Here is a 19,758-nt window from a genome sequence, read left to right on the forward strand (position 1 = left end):
AAGAATAGCAATTATGTGGCCATAATTACAGGCCTGATCATCAGTTACTGATATGAGCTCAAATCAGGTGGGTGGGTGAAGTCAACAAATGCCCCTGTACTCAGTCACTGTTTTGTGGCCTACAACAATTGCATACAGTTTATTATTGAAGCAGAAATTGCTCTACATGATTATAGTTTTTTATTAGGAAACACCAAGTAGCCATTAGATTATGACTGTTCTAAAAGCCCAGAGTTTTAGCCATATTAGATGACAAAATGAGCATAAATCATAGACCACTAAATTAATTATGACTGCAATCTAGGCCACAGCTATCCGAAGCAGGCTTGAGTTCAGCATGCCAGGCTTAACATGTAAAGCTTATTCACATTGCTAAACGTACGGCTAATTAAATTTGGTTTAAGGCCAAGTGAGGTCTAGCAGAAATCGTAGCGTACAGCTTTTAACCTCATTTGCTCTACCACCCGCCCATATCACATATTCTTTGACATTAAAGACTTTTACTGATCCAGTATAACATGATTAATATAACAGTGGCAGATGCTTATTCTGATAATTCAAACTGTTTTCTATTTTAATATATTTTAAAACAAATAATTTATTCCCGTGATGACAAAGCTGAATTTTCAGCAGCCATTAGTGTCACATGATCCTTCAGAAATCCATTTTAATAATTTGTTGATAATTATAATTAATATAAGCATAATAATAATAATTATATTGTATACAGCACATACTTTACAATAGGGTGGCACGTCTGTTCAGTGAGGCATCTAATGCATTCAGATGCATCCAGTCTAAGTAACTGCCTGTATACACTCAGTTCATGCTAGTAGTGTTATTATTCCTAGTGTACTCATGTGAAACATTACTGACACACTTTAGGGTATGATACAAAACTGAGTCATCCTCTTGGCCCAGTTCCAATCCATGATGAATCCAGTTCTTTGTGTGGAGCTTCAAAATCTTATCATCAAGATCTGTGGCACGGCGAATGCAAATTTATTTTTATTATACAGGGAAGCTAATGTGTGAAATAACCCTGACATGTTGTTTTCTTAGCTTAATATTGCAATATATTTCTTTTGCACACTTCTGTGTTTTTATTGCACAATATGAATTTTATCATATAAAGCAATGCAAATTTTTGCCTCACAACAATGAACTGGCAAATCTAATTGAGGATAACTACTTAAGAAACAAATTTTCTAATGCATGTGCTGAACTGATTCTGCTGCATGACTAGAATAAATGATTTATATCCCACTCCCCTCTGTTTCTCACTTCTCACCATCCTTAATAAGCTCTAGGGCCTGTGAGGATCAGCACTACATTTCCTCACAAAAAAAAAAAGCATCCAACATGACATGTAGGACGGGTATACATTTGAAGGACCACTTTGCTTTCACATTTATTTTTTATTGGGCTAATGCTAACATTCTCGCAGAAGCGTCCTGAAGGGTTATTCTGTATGCAGGGCTTGAACTCGAGCGGATGATCGGCAACACCTGATTCACACTGAGGCAACCGATTCATCTGGGCCAATGAGAGCGTAGGACTGTTGCTGTGTGACTCATTAGCCTTGCAGCATCTGTTTTTGCTGTGCTTCTACTGATTCAAATAGATTAATAGAGACATCCCAGAGAAGTCATTCTTAGGTTTGAAGCCTGAAGCTAAACGGTATAGCCATGCTCTCCCTAAAATTGTATTTCTGCATTGGAGGCTTAGAATGGCTATTAAATGTGACCTATATTCACAGATCAGACACAACACATCACGGCGTGGGACTTATATGGTGTGTAAGCACTGTATGTACCTTGTGCAGTTGTTTAATAGGTATGATGTTTGCTCAATTAGCCTAATCAAATTATTAATGTGGCACTGATGAATTTAGGTTAATTTACATATTTAGGTATCAGTATAACAGTGCACTAAAGGACAAACCCAAATGTTGGAGGCTGCATTGTCATTCTCAAAATAATGTTTTATCAGTGGCAGTGCTTGGTATCCACTAGCGTTAATCAAACGTCTGTTTCGGTCACTGATTTCGACCCTCAGAAACTGAAAATAGCTGTTCTGTCAGGACCACTATCATCGAATACGATTGACAATTAGCATACAGTTTGGATTGGCGGTATGGTTCTGTTCTGGGCAAGAACTCCCAGCGCATCCACGCAGTCTAGCATGGATAAGATCAGGGAGAGCAGCGATAACCCCCTTTGGGTAAACAGAACAGAATTAACATGAATGTATTGCAGAAATCATTAATTCAAGATTTTTAAACATTATTCGAGAATTTATTCAGATTCAAGGGGAATCAGAATGCCAAATCCTGACTGGCGAGAGGAGGAGCTGGGGAGGGAGGAGGGTAATTCGCTCTTGAGAAACGCGATAGCTCCTGATAATACTGAAGGAGCTTATATATGTATACAGTGATAGGCGTCGTATTCCTATAGGTAGACGTGGATCCGCTGAGAGTCACTGATGTGAGCTTGACTAACGTGACCTGCCAGAACTGACGCTACGCTTTATTTTCAACCGAAAATGTCAGTGCATTCCTAGTATCCACCTTATTTTCCAAAGTGGAAGTAAGTTATTTACTTCTGATTCATTAGCTGCTACAGATAAGTAACTTGAAGAATAACAGTGCAGTAAATGGAAAAACGGTTTGCGCTCCAACCAGTGTGTTTTTGATCACAACAATGCATAAAAATAATATACCAGTTTACAATATCAGCATAACGCACTTGTTTGTACAGCTAAAAATAACTGATGACACCGAAAGCAAGTTACAAATTGTTGATTAAAAATAAGATGGATACTTCGATGCTGTAGATAGCTAAGCTACAAGCACTAATTTGATGTAGTTAAACTACAATCATTAAAGGAGAACTCCGGTCAATTTTAACATTGAGCTCATTTTTTTGTACATTTGGAGTGCTGTCAATACAGAGAACAACGACAAAAATCGGTGTTGCCTACACCAAGTTATTCTATTTTTAAAATTTGCACCCTGTTGACTTCAATAGGGCAAGTACTAAACCTGCTTTTAGCCTCTTAACATCCTTGATGTGTCATTACAAGTGCACAGAAAATGTGAGTGATTCCTTCTGAGTGAACACGAGTGGATCTGACTGCAGTAGATGTAAAAGATATGTATAAAAATGATGTTATTTAAGCCAGCGCAAATACCTTTGTTTACATCCTGTTTTTCGGTTGAAGTCCAAAGTAGTCGATTGCAGAGTTCACACGCATAGGTTTAATACCTATGATCACGCGCGTGAACTCGGCAATCGACTACTTTGGACTTCAACCGAAAACCAGGATGTAAACAAAGGTATTTGCGCTGGCTTAAATAACATCATTTTTATACATATCTTTTACATCTACTGCAGTCAGATCCACTCGTGTTCACTCAGAAGGAATCACTCACATTTTCTGTGCACTTGTAATGACACATCAAGGATGTTAAGAGGCTAAAAGCAGGTTTAGTACTTGCCCCATTGAAGTCAACAGGGTGCAAATTTTAAAAATAGAATAACTTGGTGTAGGCAACACCGATTTTTGTCGTTGTTCTCTGTATTGACAGCACTCCAAATGTACAAAAAAATGAGCTCAATGTTAAAATTGACCGGAGTTCTCCTTTAAGTGGCAGTATGTTTTATAAACAAAAAATATTTGACATTGTATTATAGTCGTATTTTTTATTGCAAAAACAAGGATAATTTATATCATTACTTTGATAGTCCACTTTAGACCTTATAAGTAACTTTGCAACTGCATGCCAACCAACTCTCATTAATTTGCAACTACATGTTAACTCTCATTAGAGTGTTAGTAGACTGATAGAGTTAGGGTTAGTCGAATAAGTAGAATAACGCAAAGTTTCCCAAGGGAATGCAAACATTTTGCGAGCGAACGCAAAGTTTCTCAGGGGAACGCAAAACTTTTGTGAGAGAACGTAAAAGCATTGAAAAAATTCTAACACTAAAAATAATCTAATTTGTTTTTGTTTTTTTGCTTCATCCATGTCTCTTTAGGACCTCCGTACCTCGACTGACATAACAGCGTCAAAGGCATTGCACAGGGACTTTTTTAAAAAATATGTTAGGGCTGCACAATATATCGAAATATCACAAATGTATATATAGTGATATGCATATCGTAACAGCTTGCAATAACTGGGGTCATTCTCAAAAGACAAAGAGAAAATCACTCACTGCTCTTGGCTGAATAACTTTTGTAGCTTTAATAAGAATCAGTATATATTTAATTCATACAGTGAAAACTAAGCAGTGTTTATTTTTACATTTGATTATTCAGTTTGTGCTGTTAAATAACCCTAAATGTAGGATAACATGAACCCCTAAACCCCGTGGTTTACACTGATGTTAAAATAACACTTCTTATGCTTCAGTAAAACACTGCGGTTCACTTTCAGAAGTTGTAGGGGTGTTTTCTTGTCACAAAAAGAATGTGAAACACGTATGTAGGTTATATCATTTTAAATATATTTTTAAGATAATTTAAGTTTATTTTACACACTTTAGCATTATCGTATCGCATATCGAATATCGCATTATTTAATGAGTTATCACATATCGCATTTTTCTTCAATATCGTGCAGCCCAACTGTTCATTTACATCAACTGTCCGAATGAACCAATTCACTTTAATAAATAGGACTTTCTGACGTTAAATATGAAAGAGAGGACCATTTAGGATGAACCGAGTCACTAGAATGAATCAGGATACGAATGTGAGAAAAAGAGCACAGATTAGATGAGAACTGTATGCAGGACTTCTCCAATCATTACGTCTGCTGAAACCACACCCCTTTGTTAAACACATAGGTTAAACAAAGCATTTGTTGCATGTTGGTGAAGACGGTAAAGAGGTGTTTTCTTCTCAAAATCCAATCAACAGCAGATTATAGAACCAAGTCCTTGACCTACATTTCTTTGTTTGTTGATAATCCGTTTCACAAACCAGAAGAAAAGATCTGTTGCTACTTCCTTTTCATTGTAATTTTAAAAAACAATGACAGAGTTTGGTCGTGTTACTCCACGACTTTATTGAATATAACTGAACTAATGTCACGCTACTAAAAGCATTACAATCTTTAGTTAGTTACTCCCCAACACTGCTGTTCACAAAGTGATTTAAAAACTATGACTAATGTCACATGAATACATTCCCCAGCACAGGCATGCGCTAATAACGCCTAGCAGATCATCAGTCTGCTATAAATATATACGTCTTGGACACCGGTTTTATTTCCAGTTCCAAATTGCATATCTGTTTCCACCTTTCAACAATAACATTGCTTCCTCCTTTTGAGAGAGGATTTTCCCCAGTGCGAGTATTGTGCGGATGTTAGCAACCGAGCTAAAAATACATGCAGTTTTACTAATACCACATGATAAAACACAAACACTCTATATAGCGCTCTGGGAGAGCAAAGGCCCAAACCTAATGTGTCGTTTCTTTCAGACCAGTGCACAGTGCACATGGACACTTATAAAAATAACATGACAACAGAGAGCTTTTAGAGAGATGCTGGGCTTTGCATATTTAAAGGATGAGCCACGCCACATGTACACACTCGGACAATCAACTCTTGAGTTACTCTTTTCAGGATACTGGTCTACATATCCCTTGACATACAATAGTTTGTTTAACATGCAATTTAAAATTTCAGTTTCTTATTTTGCGTTAATGAACGTGTACATCCTCTTTAATAATTCACTTTCTCTTTAAACACATCTCTCAACCTTTACCAGATAAAAGAAAAGGAGATTCAGCCATAATTGCAGGTTGTGCTTCTGGCCCGATCACTTGAATCCTGGGTTCAAAGCAGCTGGTGCTGTGTGTGCCCTCTCATGTTTAATTCATCAAGTGCTCTGTACTGATGATTATAGCTTTGTAAAGACCCTAAATTAGTGATCATATGTTAATGAATATGCTTCCTGGTTGTTCATCGCAGTCTGCCTCAAATTACACTCAAAATACGCCATACATGTACTTCTCACCCAGAAATTTCTGTATGCAAAATGTCGATATTCAAAAATATCAAATGATTTTCTTTAAACTCTTCATTCGCACGATTCACTTTAATAAATCGTATTTTAAATGTAAAAGAAAGGACCTTTTAGCATGAACCGATTCACTAGAATGAATCAGATTTTCTAACACTACACATGAGAGCGAGGACTGTTTAGACTGAACCGACCCATTAAAGTCACAAAAGAATCAGACTTTATAAGGGGCGATTCACACAGAAGCAGGTCAGTTTTTAACTTTTAACTTTAACTTTAGAATGCCGTGTCTTACGTGAGACGCTGCAAAAGACGCGAGCGCAGCGGTTAAAGACATCCGTCTAGCGTGCGTTTACATTGAAAAACTAAAATCTAAAACTTTAAAAGATGATGAAGACGACGACTAACCCTTTGTTTGACTTATTGGAAACAATATCCAAGCTGTAGATCAACCCTGATCAACCCGCTTTTGGTGAGCGAGTTTGATTATTACGTCAGCTTTAAAGTCGGCATCATGAAATGAAAAGTTCACCACTGTCTGGTTACCAACATTCTTTAAAATATCTTCTTTTGTGTTCAACAGAAGAAAGAAACTCATTCAGGTTTGGAGCAGCATGAGGGTGAGTAATTTCATTTTTGGGTGAACTATCCCTTTAACTGTTTTTTTCTCTGTATGCAAAAACAAATTTTACAAATGAAAACTCTGCCTCAGATTACAGCGGTTTCCCCATAAATGTAGGCTATACTTCTCAAAGTACAGATTAGAGCGATTCAGATGTCTGTTTGTTGAGCATGTAGTGTGTTTACACGTCATTCGTCTTTTCATTCACTTACCTCGGGCCTCTTAGGGATTTTGTGGTTTTATTATTTATCTGAATCTGATGTAAGGCATATATAAAGCATTGTTAATGTAATATAATATAATATAAGCTCCCCCTGGGGGAAATGAAGATGTGTCATAACAAAAGCTAAAAGGCTACTCATCATAACTGCTCATCCAATCTTGGTCATTCACTGCATTGACTTCATATAAGGCTTATAGAGGCTCGGGATCTCTGATTGGACGGCGCCGGCTCATCAGATGCTGTGGGGGTTGAGGCAGTCTGTACATGGATGAGCTTTAGTGTGTGTGTGTGTGTGTGTGTGTGTGTAGTTTCATCTAAGCTGTAATGTACATGGGCACAGCTGAAGCATTCTGTGTGTTGAAATACTCTTTTCATCTATAAATAGACTGCATCACAAACAGACTCTGCATACAGTCATGAAACATGAACATGGGTTGCTCATGAAATTACTAAAATACAAAGATGTTGTGAACTGACCTTTCCTTTGCTTTATCTATTGTCTTGAACTGTTCACAGGAATTTATTAACATGGTTGAAGCTTCTCCTGAGCTATTGGGATGTGATCGTAATGTGTGGATGATTTTGTGCCTAAAATAAAATACACATTACTAGTAAATTAGCTCCCTCAAGTGGTCTAAAGGCCATGTTACAGTGAGAGGATAAGAAACAAGTTTTCATTGAACATGATGACACTTTATGTGGCATTTTATCATATTATGTTGAGCACGTTGTCAACATGACATTAAACAGGATTTTCAACATAGGTATGAAAGTTCATGTTACATTCTGATCTCAAATTAAATAGTCATCTTTTTTTTTCCTCAGTAGCCAGTAAAATAGAAGATCACTGCATTTACTGCTATTGATTATATGGATTTAAATGAACATAAATTAGTAAGTTGCATGTCATATAAGTATGCTTTGATGTTCCTGTAGTATTGTTCAATTTCATTTTAATATTTTTGTGTATTTCTAATAATCACCAATAGTGAAACACTCACTTATCAAATATATATGAATAATTAATGAGGATCACAGTGACTCCACCCTTCCAGTGATACAGGTGTATTTCTATTGGCTGGACGGTGAATGCTTCACTCCTGATTAATTGATGATGCTCTTGGTAACTCTGTCTGTTGATCACATGACACACCCCTTTCCTCTATGCTCTGCTGCTTAAAGTTTGTGTAACTCATAAATGATAAATGGTCTAAGTACAAGGCTTTGCAGATGGCAGTGTAGTATAAAATTAAAGTTTGCAGGCTGTTTCCAGGCTTGTGGAGCTCACATGCCTCAAGCTAAATGAAGTCAACAAGTTACACTTGAGCTGGGATTTGTGTAATTATATTAAAAGTCCTTCTATTTATTTGACGGTCTACATTGCTGGTATTTTTCTTCCTCTTTGAAGAAAAAATTAAAACATTTTCTAAACCACAAGAACATTATGGTAAAAGGTTTTTCCTTTATTTTCCCACATCAAACTTACACCAGGTTGCATTCATTGAAAGGGTTTTTATAAACTTTGTCTGAAACATCACTACCGTTTTATCATTAAAAACAGTGGTTCCTCACCTGTGCATGAGGCTTCCAGATGGCTCTGTTTGAGAAAATCCAAAATTTTGTAATCAAATTACAGAAATCTTTAGCAGACAAAGGGTCTATTTTTGAACATAACATCCCATGGAGTTATGCCATTTTAATAATCAAAAGGACAAGTCACTCATTCATTACAACTAACTCAAGAGGAGCTCATAATTGGACAAAGGAGCTTGCAAACTTAAAAAAAAAAAAAAAAAAAGACAGAAAAAACCTAAACCCATTAAAACAAAACATCAAAATCCAACAACTAAAATCCTTTTAGAGAGGTTTATAGCACATAAAACCCCAAATACAACACTCTCACAACAACCAAGTACTTGAAATTTAAACAGGTTACCTGTGTGTATGTAAGTCCTTTGACGTGATTTGTATTAAAACAACTGACCAAACAGAGTAATTAAAAAAGAAAAGGAAAATAAAACCTGTTGAAACAGATACTATATACATATTGCCATACGAACATTAGATTAAAAGGTATTACTCTGTAAAATACCTCAACAAAAGGTAGAAACTAACCTGTTTCCACAGCAAGACAAAGGTAGAAAGGTACTCAAGGGTACTGTTTAATCCAACAAAGCTGTTAAACCTGAACATGAGAAATTTCCAGCAATGGCGTTTCTCTTAAAAAACGAACAAATCTTGATTTTAACGTCTAAGATGTCAAAAATAGGTGACTTCTGCATAAAACGTGAGAAAGGGCAAACTGCTCACATAATTGAACTCTTTATTAAAAAACTACTTGGAGATTAAAACAAATTCAATTTGCCAATCTACAGCTCGACTCCCGATCTTTGCTCAATTTACATCACATTTACATACATCACACTTTAAAATTCATCAGATCACATATCTGGTCTGCCTAAATGAGCCTGATCTACCAGAAAAGCTTAATAAAGTGGAGACCATCCCATATAAAGAGTGTGACAAGATCCTTGGCAGCGATTGGTTGATCCAAGAACAAAGGGGTTGACGGTTGGAGATGATTGGCTTGCTGCTCTGTGGTGGGCTGAGAATGAGACCTGGAGAGGTAGATGAGGAGCAGAAAACACTCTGCCTCCTCACAGAGGTCTTGGAGAGCTGGAGTTTGCGGATTTGCCGTCACCTCTCAGTGATGAAAGCCTAGCTGTCTCGAATGGGCCGTCCAACAACATATTTGCAATCGGGAAACCTCGGGAAAATCGCAAACCTCACACCCTTGCCAACACCCCGATTTACGTGTTGGGAATTAACTTGGAATGGCTATAAATGAATTGTCAATAAACCCCTTTTATATAGTGTAATATATAATGCATTTATAAAAGAAAACACTTAGCCTCTACAGTGATTTATCTATGGTTTACAAAGAGAAAAACAATCTGCAAGATCACGGTCTTTTTCAGGGTTGATCTACAGCTTGGATGTTGTTTCCAAGAAGTCAAACAAAGGGTTAGTCGTCGTCTTCATCGTCATCTTCGCCCTCATCCTCTGCAGCCCTCTTTCGTTTCTCTCCTCGAACTCCGGCCTCCTCTTCTGCACAGAATACACACGTCAGTCGTTAGAGAACAGTTCAACACAAAAGCGACAATTTTAAGATGTCTGGTGGCATAATTAATGCTTACCCTCTCCTTCCTCTTCCTCTTCTACGTAATCATCGTCATCTTCCTCATCCTGTTACAGAAGGAATCCATTGTTATTAAGAGGTTGAGTTTTCCCAAACTGGTTGCGAATATTAAAAACAGGTAGAAGCTACATCACCTGGATGTCTTCTTTCATTAGATAGGACAGCCCAACTTCTCCACCCTCGGAGCCTTCCTCCTCTTCCTCCTCCTCCTCTTCCTCGTACTCCCCAAGATGCCCTGCTCCTTCCTCGCCATCCTCATCATCATCTGCATAATAGAACAAGTAGTAATGACTTGATGTTGCATGCTTTTACAACTTTATGTGTCCATTGGAGGATGAGCATAATAATAATCTGCAATTAAAAGAGATTCAATTGTGTTCAAACTCTTGGTGCTCACCATCATCGTCAGCCTCAGAGTCTGGAGCTTCATTGTCTTCAGCGTCAAAGCCGTCCAGGTATGTGACCTGAGGAAGAAGCTCAAAGATGCTTTCCCTGTAGTCCTCCAACGTGGTGATCTCACAGTTGAACAGGTCCAAACTCTTCAGGTTCTTTAGGTTTTGCTGAGGGTTGAAGAGCATGTTGTACATCAGACAAGGTTGAATGGCCTTTAACTTGCATTTAAAATTGCCTGTACATTAACTGAAGGGCTGATGGTATCATCTCCAAAATATATTTATATAATATTAATTGAGAACTATGGTGTAAATGCATCAGTGTTTTTACCAGGGCCTCCAGTGTGCTGAGCTCTTTGATCTTGTTGCCACTCAAGTTTAGGTAAGTCAGGTTGGCGCATTTCTCTGCAAGCGTCTCCAGTGCACCTGTGATATTATTATCACTCAGCTCCAACTGTAAAAGAGAATTGCCCTTAAAATGAACTTAACTGGAAAATTAAGAGATAAATAAACATCTTGGCAAAAAAAAAAAAAAAAAAAAAAAAAAAAAACGAGTTTGAAAAATTCACAAAAAGCAAAAAAACACAATGTACTGAGAAGCCGCTGATTGTTAGTGTAATTACACAAGTACTGAGTAATGTATAGACCCAGTTATGTGCTTATAAGACCGATTTACCAATGTAATCATGCAATATGTTAAACATTAATATTTTGCCACATCACACTACTTAAGTTTCCATTAGGCATTCTCCATCCATTTTTTGCACACTTTAATAATACAACGTGTCTACATTAATATGTAAACTGTGTTACGGTATCGGTTTTCTGCATGGTTAGAACTTGAAACACAACAGATCTTCTTGTTAAGAGAATTTCTGAAATTAAAGCTTGATCTCTTGACTGACCTTCCTCAGTTTTGGCAGTGAGGGTAGTTTGGCCAGGGAGGTGAGACCCACGTTGACCATGCTGAGGAACTCCAGCTCCTTAAACTCATCTGTCAGGCCTTCAATCTCACCGTCACTCGTGCGGCAGTTATCCACCACCAGCTCTGCTACCTGCAGGAGGGATGAACATAATAAAGGCCCTTGGTGAGCAAAGAAATAGTTTATTTCATACTATTGCCACGAATTACCACAATGCAACATTCAATAACTGCTTATATTACAACTAATGCTTATGAATATGTAATAGCATATTTTAAGACTTTTCTAATATTGGTTTAACTCTCTAAATATTAAAGGTATAGTGGAGGATTTTTTACTTCCGGGTGGATCACCTATACTATTGGTCCTCCCTAATTGTCAATCATTCTGGTGAATCAATCAAACTTGTTCAAAAAGTGGAGAGGGCGGGTCTTATCTCAAATTCGGAAAGATCCTCCACTATACCTTTAAGATTAAATATAAAGATTAAAAGGGGAAGTATGTAGTTTACTACGCCACTAGTGTGGGAACTGCAAAAACAATGAGTGTTTTCTAACAGGTTTTTAAACACTACCCCGTTGCTATTGGTTGAACAAACAAAGTCCCGCCCCCAAACTCGCGCCATTTGTTGAACCAGTGTTGCTAGTTCGGATTTTAGAAACAAACAATACCCTAATAGCTCCACTGTATTTACACTTTTTGGGTAATTCAAAATAAATGTCTTAATTTCATGACCTAGTACATCATCTTTAAGGGTATCATGAGAATCTATGTTTATCTGCCTAAACAAGAGTGAAACTTGGTACCAACTGAATAGTTGCCGCACAAACCCCATAAAGTAAACCAAAGAGACAAACAAGTATAGAATTTTTTTTTTTTTTTAATTATAAATATTTTAAATAAAATGGTTTATGGTCTTTTTTGAGTAACGTGCCCGTGTTCTTATCACACATTGAAATGTAAATGCAGGCACGCACTCCAGGCTGCAGCCCTACTATTTAAATATTCAATAACTTGTCCTTATGGAAAAATACTACATTTTTCACCACGTGATGTGTCTTGATAATGTTTACCCATTCATCGTTCAGGACTTGAGCTGAATTACTGCCAGTCTCTCACAAGTAGATTTTCAGAATGCTCGCGATTATGCGCGAGGTGGTAATATTTTGCTGGTGACGCAAGAGATACACCCGAGTTAAAAGCCATGTATGATTTATACACGTCAAAGCATTAACTCAAGCTCGTGTAAAGGATCCCTCATTTAAAAGGAGCGTGCTCCTCTACTTCGGTTCAGGCAAGCCTACTACAATAATCTACTAAAATCGGAGGAGAGGAAGGGGGGCTCGCCCCTTCACCATCTGCCACATTCCTTCAATTAATAAAACGGTGACGGATAACCCAAACGGCTTCGTAAAGCCCAATTCGCGTTGCTTAACGTCGGTATTAAATAATGTTACCGGAGGTTACATAAATACGCCATTAACGTAACCATTGAGGAAAATGGCAACTTGTTTTTTTTAAACGGTTCGTAACGGTCGAGCGAATATTTATGGTTTACGCGCCAATTATTCCGTTCTAAACATCACGTAGGCGTTGTGTGAATCAGAAATCGCTCAACTCCGATTAATAAAAACGGAGTCAAAGCCCCAAAACACCGTCTCAACTATTGATGCAACAAAATGACTTCCACTCCCCGCCCGTCAACACGGAGACTCGAGCAGCATTTCACACACACCATCCTCGCCACACACACAGCGAGGCGCTGCAGAAGCCATGAACGCTTAATTATGCAGTTTGACCTGACATTCGCTCCGATATGTGCTTGTGCCCTCAAACTCTGAACATAATGGCTTTGAGAGTCTTAGGAGGAAGACCGAAGGCAAATGCCCCTGAATGTCAAATATCGAAGAGTTGGAGAGTAAGATGTCCGTCTTTGGAAGACGAAACTGTTTTCCTAGGTTAGAGAAGCCATAGTGAGGTAGGCATCCGTGAAGCTTGCCTACAATAAACTTTTTATGTGAGCAGATTCATTCGCGTGCTGTTTTGGTTAGTATTTTGCATTAATGGCCGGTTGGGTTATTGATCCCTATAACAACACTGACGTTTTGTTTCAATTTCTACTGTTTCCCGCTGGAAGCGATAACATGATCGTATCGAGGACTATAATAACGTCGTAACCGAATTGGACTTCACTTGTTGAGTAATAAACATCGTTTCTGAATCATTAAATAAAAAATGGTCTTAAAAATGTAAGCATATTATTTTGAGGTACTATTTGGGACGCCCACATCGACAAGTCTAATGCAATGGCGAAGGAGAACGAGTTCACATGAGTTTTACGCGCTCAAATAACGATTATATTTGACTACTTGTCTAAAATAATCTTGTTATAGGTCTAAAATGTGCATTCTGTGATGCGTTCATCCATGCCTAAATATCTAAATCGCATCCTTGTAATTGCCCATGTGGTATAACAGCCGTGCTGCCATTCAGCGGAGTCTACTGACTATTCCGTAAGTGCAGGATGGACAGGTTGCGAACTAACATCATTTCTTGTTTCCGTGGAAAAATAAATAACTAAAGCACTCACCTCCGCTGGAGTTCTGTTCCTCAGCTCTAAACTGATCCTCTTCTTCATCTCCATTTTGTTGGTGATTGCTGCACTGGGTTAGACCGTTTAAAGAAAAAAAATTGTCAGAAACTCCTGAGCGCGGACCTACGGCTCGGCTATCTTCAATGGCTGCCGTTCTCTAACTGATCCTCCATGATACCTCGCACCCAACCCCCTTTCTGAGACCCCGCCCTCACTGCGCCCTGATTGGTTCGTTGTTATTTTCAAACCCGTGAGTGGTGAACCAGCCTGTCGCTCAAACGGATCATGCTTATCAACATAATCGGTCTTTGTAGACTGACCTGATTGGTTGGAAATACGCGCGCAGTAAATTTTAGACGGGACGGTCAGAACGTCAGTATGAAGCTTTCAAACTGTTAATCCGCCCATTCTTTGTTCTCATTGGCGCCTGGAAGCGATGTCCGTGTCCTTTAATACTCCAGTAATTCGAAATCAATTTGGAGACCAGGTTAAAATTGTGTATTTTAAAGAGCCTAAAGTGAACACTTACACATTAGAGAAAGAAAATAAGTGATGTTTTCCCCCTCATATACAAACAAAAAGTGTTTTTCCTTTCAGCACAAATGCACTCATAATACTTTGAGCGTCTTCCATACAATAATTCTAACAAAATGGCTGACCATAAACCCAGCCAGTCATGGTGGCTTGAAGGCTTGCACGCACGCCACGCCATCTGTCCCATGTAACGTGGTGCTGATCGCTTCACCACAGAAGCCGACAAGCCATAAAGGGCCATTAGGTCGTAGAGTACAAGCTGACTGTTAGATTCTTGTTACATTTAAAAAAAAAAAAAAATTGCAGAGTTGCTTCAAAAATGTCTTTATTTTAAAATAGCCGAAAAACAATAGTCCCCACCTATTAGACGGAAATAAGCCCTGATGTAAAATGAACGCTTTCAGCAATGTGCATTAGTGCAATACCCCAAGGTGACCACTAGGGCACGGGCAGTACATGGCACACTGACCCTGAAGTGGAATGGACACCACAACTGATCTCCTAAGCTGATTTATCTAGGCTGCCAGAGAAGAACTGAATAATCTTTTGTAAAAAAACACTCATTTGAACACACAACCTATTTGTTTGTTCGTCTGCCAAAAGAGCTACGAGCATATCTCAAACAGTATGAGAAATTAGCTTTTAATTTTATTAATGAATTTATAAGATAATTGCATTATCATACAGTTATAAAAATATACCCTTGTATAGGTAAAAAGGGACACTTTTTACCTATATAAGGGTATATTTTCATAACTGTATACTTTATAAACACTGCATTTTTATAATATATAAAATATTAATTTGATTGAATATTGAATACCATGGGCATTTTTATAATTTTTGCAGGATTTCTTTCCCAGAAATAGTTTTTTTACACAGCAGATAAACTATATATAAAATAATTTTATATTTGCTTTTCAATACAAATCAGATTCAACAATCCCGACCCTCTCCAACAAATCCCTGGGATTACATCCATGCTATATCTTTTAATTACAATATCCCTTTGTTGTTGTTTTTTTGTTTGCAAACATATAGATAACGCATGGGAAGCCCAGTATTTAGATGTTGACAACAGGCAAAGTGGAGAGTCTTGATCATTTACATTATTTTGGACACAACTTGACAAGTAAATGTTGAACAACGATGCCATAAAAACCCTCTAGATGGCAGACAGTGAAAGGACATGGTTGAAACCAGTTCGGACTGGTTAAGACTGCTTGTGTACCTTGTGGCCTTATAGGAAGCTGTCGCTAGATGGGGCACTAGAGCTTTACACAGACATTTTACTCATACACAAACTATTAGGCTAACATATATGTTTGGAATGCACACTTAAAACCATTCATCCCATTTTAACATGTAAACAGACCGTTTTTACACAAGCACTTCAACTTTTGTAAGAAATTGAGCAGGTGTAAGACTGACTTGTATCGGACCGAGTTAACTAGCCTAATGACTGGTAATATTCATTATGCTTGAACCCTGGGACTTCTCTTGCTTGACCTTGATTGAGGGCCATTGTCACGTCTTCTCAATGTTTCCTGCAGCCTTTTGTCCTCCGGCTGCATGGTGGCCCGCTGGGGGGGTCGACAGATGGGGGACAGGGTTTCATGTTCAGGCAAGGATAATGGGAGACACACACTAGTGTATTCTCATGCAAAAAAAAAAACACAATGGGCCAACGGCAGAGAGACTGCCTTGGGAATCCCAAACAAGTGTTTAATACAGGAGTGATTGAGACAAATACACCGCCAAGCACAAAAGACAGACCCAAGAGGCTCAAGACAGACGTTTTAGGCTATAAGTGTGAGGACTATTTAGAGCAATTAGTCAGTCATTCAAATGGAGAACTCACACGATATACATATACCTTTATGCTCAACCAGTAGTTTTAAAGCCTTTTTATTTGTATTTATAGTGATACATTTCACCTCTATGTGAGTTGGTTGCTTGTATGATGATCATTCAAATAATTCTTTTGTGATTTGACATATTTCTCCGATTTTAAGAGTTGTATTTTTGTGGAAAAATAAATTTCCACAAAACATTCTGCTCTAAATGTTGTCTTGTGCACTCTTATGGAGTTTGTAAATGGTGTAGTAAGCTTTAGAATAAGTCCTGATTACTTGAACTCCATTACGGCACTTGAACAGAGTTTCCCTAATAAAGCGAGCAAAACACAATAGTATGAAGTTCTGGCCTTGGTTAGGAATAACAAGAGGAATGTGAGAGACATTTAATTGGATCCAGGTGTAACTGCCAGCCCACATGAACAAGGTCAAGTGTGCGTGGGTTTGTGGGATTAAGGCTATAGTGGTTTGGGATATGGATACCAAATGCTGAAAAATGCTGTCTTTTTAGGACAAGGCTGTGTAAATCACAAGCAGAAATTAAAAAAGTGACAAAAAGGGCACTTATAATGAAAACAGAAACTGATTCAAAACGGCTGTTAGCATTACTGTTTTGTATTCGTAAACAAGATTACACATTATTAAGTTATTTTCAGACATGAAAGCAAGCCAGCAATATTTTTGTGAGTTGTTGGATCCAACACTGTTCATTCATCATATGCTACAGCCAAAGAGGAAGACTTATTTCATGTGGTTGTTTAAGACTTTGAAGCTTTGTGAATGAACATATTGATCACACAAATCTGCACTGGAGCCAGTTTCTAAAACACATGCATTAACAAAGGGTTTATTTGTGCATATCTTCAGTATATCACACCCTGCAGTGTTACAGTGTATAACATGTAAAGGCTCGTGAGGGTGTGTTTGTGAGTGTGTCAGGGCATGACACACTCTCTTTGTTCACTGTGTCGAGGGAGTTTATGAATATAACTTGAAAGGATGTATAGGACAATGGCAATGCCTGACACATAGTCTGTATTTTGTAGAAAACTAAACCAATCACAGTTAGTTTTGTTCTGTGTCATGTTTAGGGGCGTGAAAATGTAACGTCGATGTGTCTACTATAACAGACTCATGTGTGAAACTCTTGGACGTATTTTAAAGGGATATTTCACCGCTGGAAAGATGAATGTGTATTTAAATTGGGTCATTTGTGTAGTAGAAATGTGAAATTATTTTAGAAGTTGGTGCCTTCTAGACTGAGAAAAGCCAGAAAATGTATTTTTGGCTCATGTTGATGAAAGACAACAACTCCCAGAATGCACTTGTTTCGCTGCCCTACGAGGACACTCCCAAGCCACGCCTACCGGTTACAGAGGGCAGTGTCGGGAGAAATGATACAACTAGGCGACTAGTCGACTCGAAACTGAAAAGACGGCGTTTTATCGTGAGATCCCCCTATGGGCGGGTTGAAGACATGCGGAACGAGCTCCTCCTACTGGCTGGAGTCTCTCGCCTCTGGACAAAAAAGCCTCCGATGAGCTAAATGATGATTTTTGCGTCATCTGAGGTTTTTTTCCAGACACACAATACAGAAATCACTCGTCTCAGGGGGACATGAGGGAGGGAAGCACGATCATTCGAAAATACTACCGGGTTTCTACTGATACAAACACTGTAAAAAATTTCTAACCCTCCCAAATCAAAAATTTCAAGTGACCGATAACATCTAAATTTTTCAATTGGCCCAAGTGAAATTCTGTAAATTATAAAATTAAATTTACAGAATTTCACTTGGGCCAATTGAAAAATGTAGATGTTATCGGTCACTTGAAATTTTTGATTTGGGAGGGTTAGAAATTTTTTACAGTGAAGCTTAATGCTAATCGGTGAAGTATCCCTTTAACAAACTTTGCATACTTTTGCAAATCCAGCATTTATTTGATCCTGATAAGCGCTCATTGTAACTGTTGTAAATACAACAGCGTTCTTTTTCCATGAGGGGGTTTGACGTCATAGCATCTTTGTTTCCAGGCGGACCGTTACAGAACGCGACACACACACATATCCCAGACATCCTGTAGAATTCAACCAATCAGATGACGACTGAAAATCCTGAAGTGTTTCCAGTTCAGTGTGCCTTATGCATCAGTTGTTCAGCAAACGGTCCAAGGGCCTGAAACTAGGGTTAAACTAACTAAACTACATTTTCCAGTTATTGAAATTCTTTCAAAACAGTATAGCTTTACTGGTGACAAGATGCGTTTTCCAACGATTGGCGGTACAGAGCAACCAAATGCAACATTGTTGTTTACATACTTTATATATAACTTGAATGGTGAGTGAGCTGAGGTAATCAAACACTCTCGGATCGCTCGCTGCTCAAAAGTCTGATTCATTATAACGAATCGGTTTATCCTTAATGGTGCGCTCTCTCATATGTAGTTTTGGAAAGACAGATTCATTCTAGTGAATCAGTTTATTCAGACATTTCCATAAAGATAAACCAATTTAAGTCTCAGCGTTGCATTTTAGTAACATTTATAAAGCAGAATATTTACTTTTCTATAGTTAATAAAATCATTTCAGTTTAATTGGGATGGTTCATTCATTAATTCATTCATTAAAAAAACTACCCACATTGATTTGTGCCAAAATATTAAAGAGTTTTGATTCAATTATTAATTATATAATTGGATAGTTATTTAAAAAAATGATTGTCATATAAGTAGCTTCAATGTAGTTTGATACTTTTTGTATCATATATTGGCCTACCGAAAAAAAAAAAAAAAAAAAAATAGCCTACCAGTACCTTGTAGTTTGGCGTACCATAGTATAAGACTAGTTTGACTGTTAAAATTAGGATTAGATCATAGCTTGAAAAGTTTCAAAGTGGCTTCACTCACACTGGTATATGGAAATATGTCCACACTTGCATCTTTATCTTATTCAAAGGCTTTGAATGCCCTGTGGTCAAAAGGATGAGTCAAATCAGATGATGTAATCATCTTCCAGGAAATTCCCAATCCTGTTTAATAAGGCGTCTTTCAGTTACTAATTGCCTTGAAACCCCCAGCACAGAAACCATGAGACAGAGCAGCAGTGAACAGATACAGGCTCTTATCAATGACCGTCCAGTTCAAAAGGAAGAACTCTAGAGATTAACTGAGATATGTGTGAAGGAGATAAACTGACTAAACACAATTTATGCCCATTCATTCTCCCCTTCCCCCTTTCCTGTTCCTTTCCAAAATTCACTGCTCTCCAAACCCACTCACACCTTAAACTTCCTACTGAGAAAAAGGATTTAAAAAAACAAAAACAAAAAAACGAAGACGTCGTCAGTGGACACACACTTGACCTAATTTGGACTAACTG

The 19,758-nt window shown here is 37.9% G+C and overlaps 1 protein-coding gene across 2 annotated transcripts; it reads right to left on the reverse strand.

The window, feature by feature from the left end:
• Positions 1-9,189: 9,189 nt before the first annotated feature.
• Positions 9,190-14,195, reverse strand: anp32e (acidic (leucine-rich) nuclear phosphoprotein 32 family, member E). 2 transcript variants are annotated; one of them, XM_079879619.1, is made up of 7 exons: positions 13,988-14,195; positions 11,380-11,529; positions 10,806-10,928; positions 10,480-10,642; positions 10,217-10,347; positions 10,081-10,129; positions 9,190-9,991 (listed from the first exon to the last, which is right to left on the reverse strand). In XM_079879619.1, the coding sequence occupies exons 1-7, from the start codon at positions 14,039-14,041 to the stop codon at positions 9,909-9,911; spliced, it is 753 nt and encodes a 250-aa protein (XP_079735745.1). In that variant the 5' UTR covers positions 14,042-14,195; the 3' UTR covers positions 9,190-9,908. The 2 variants fall into 2 exon arrangements, with proteins under 2 accessions (XP_079735745.1, XP_079735746.1); XM_079879620.1 differs by having other exon boundaries at positions 9,190-9,988; positions 13,988-14,155.
• Between the last annotated feature and the right edge of the window lie 5,563 nt (positions 14,196-19,758).

The sequence above is a fragment of the Squalius cephalus genome, assembly GCF_949319135.1.
Source record: "Squalius cephalus genome assembly, chromosome: 8".
NCBI lineage: Eukaryota > Metazoa > Chordata > Actinopteri > Cypriniformes > Leuciscidae > Squalius > Squalius cephalus.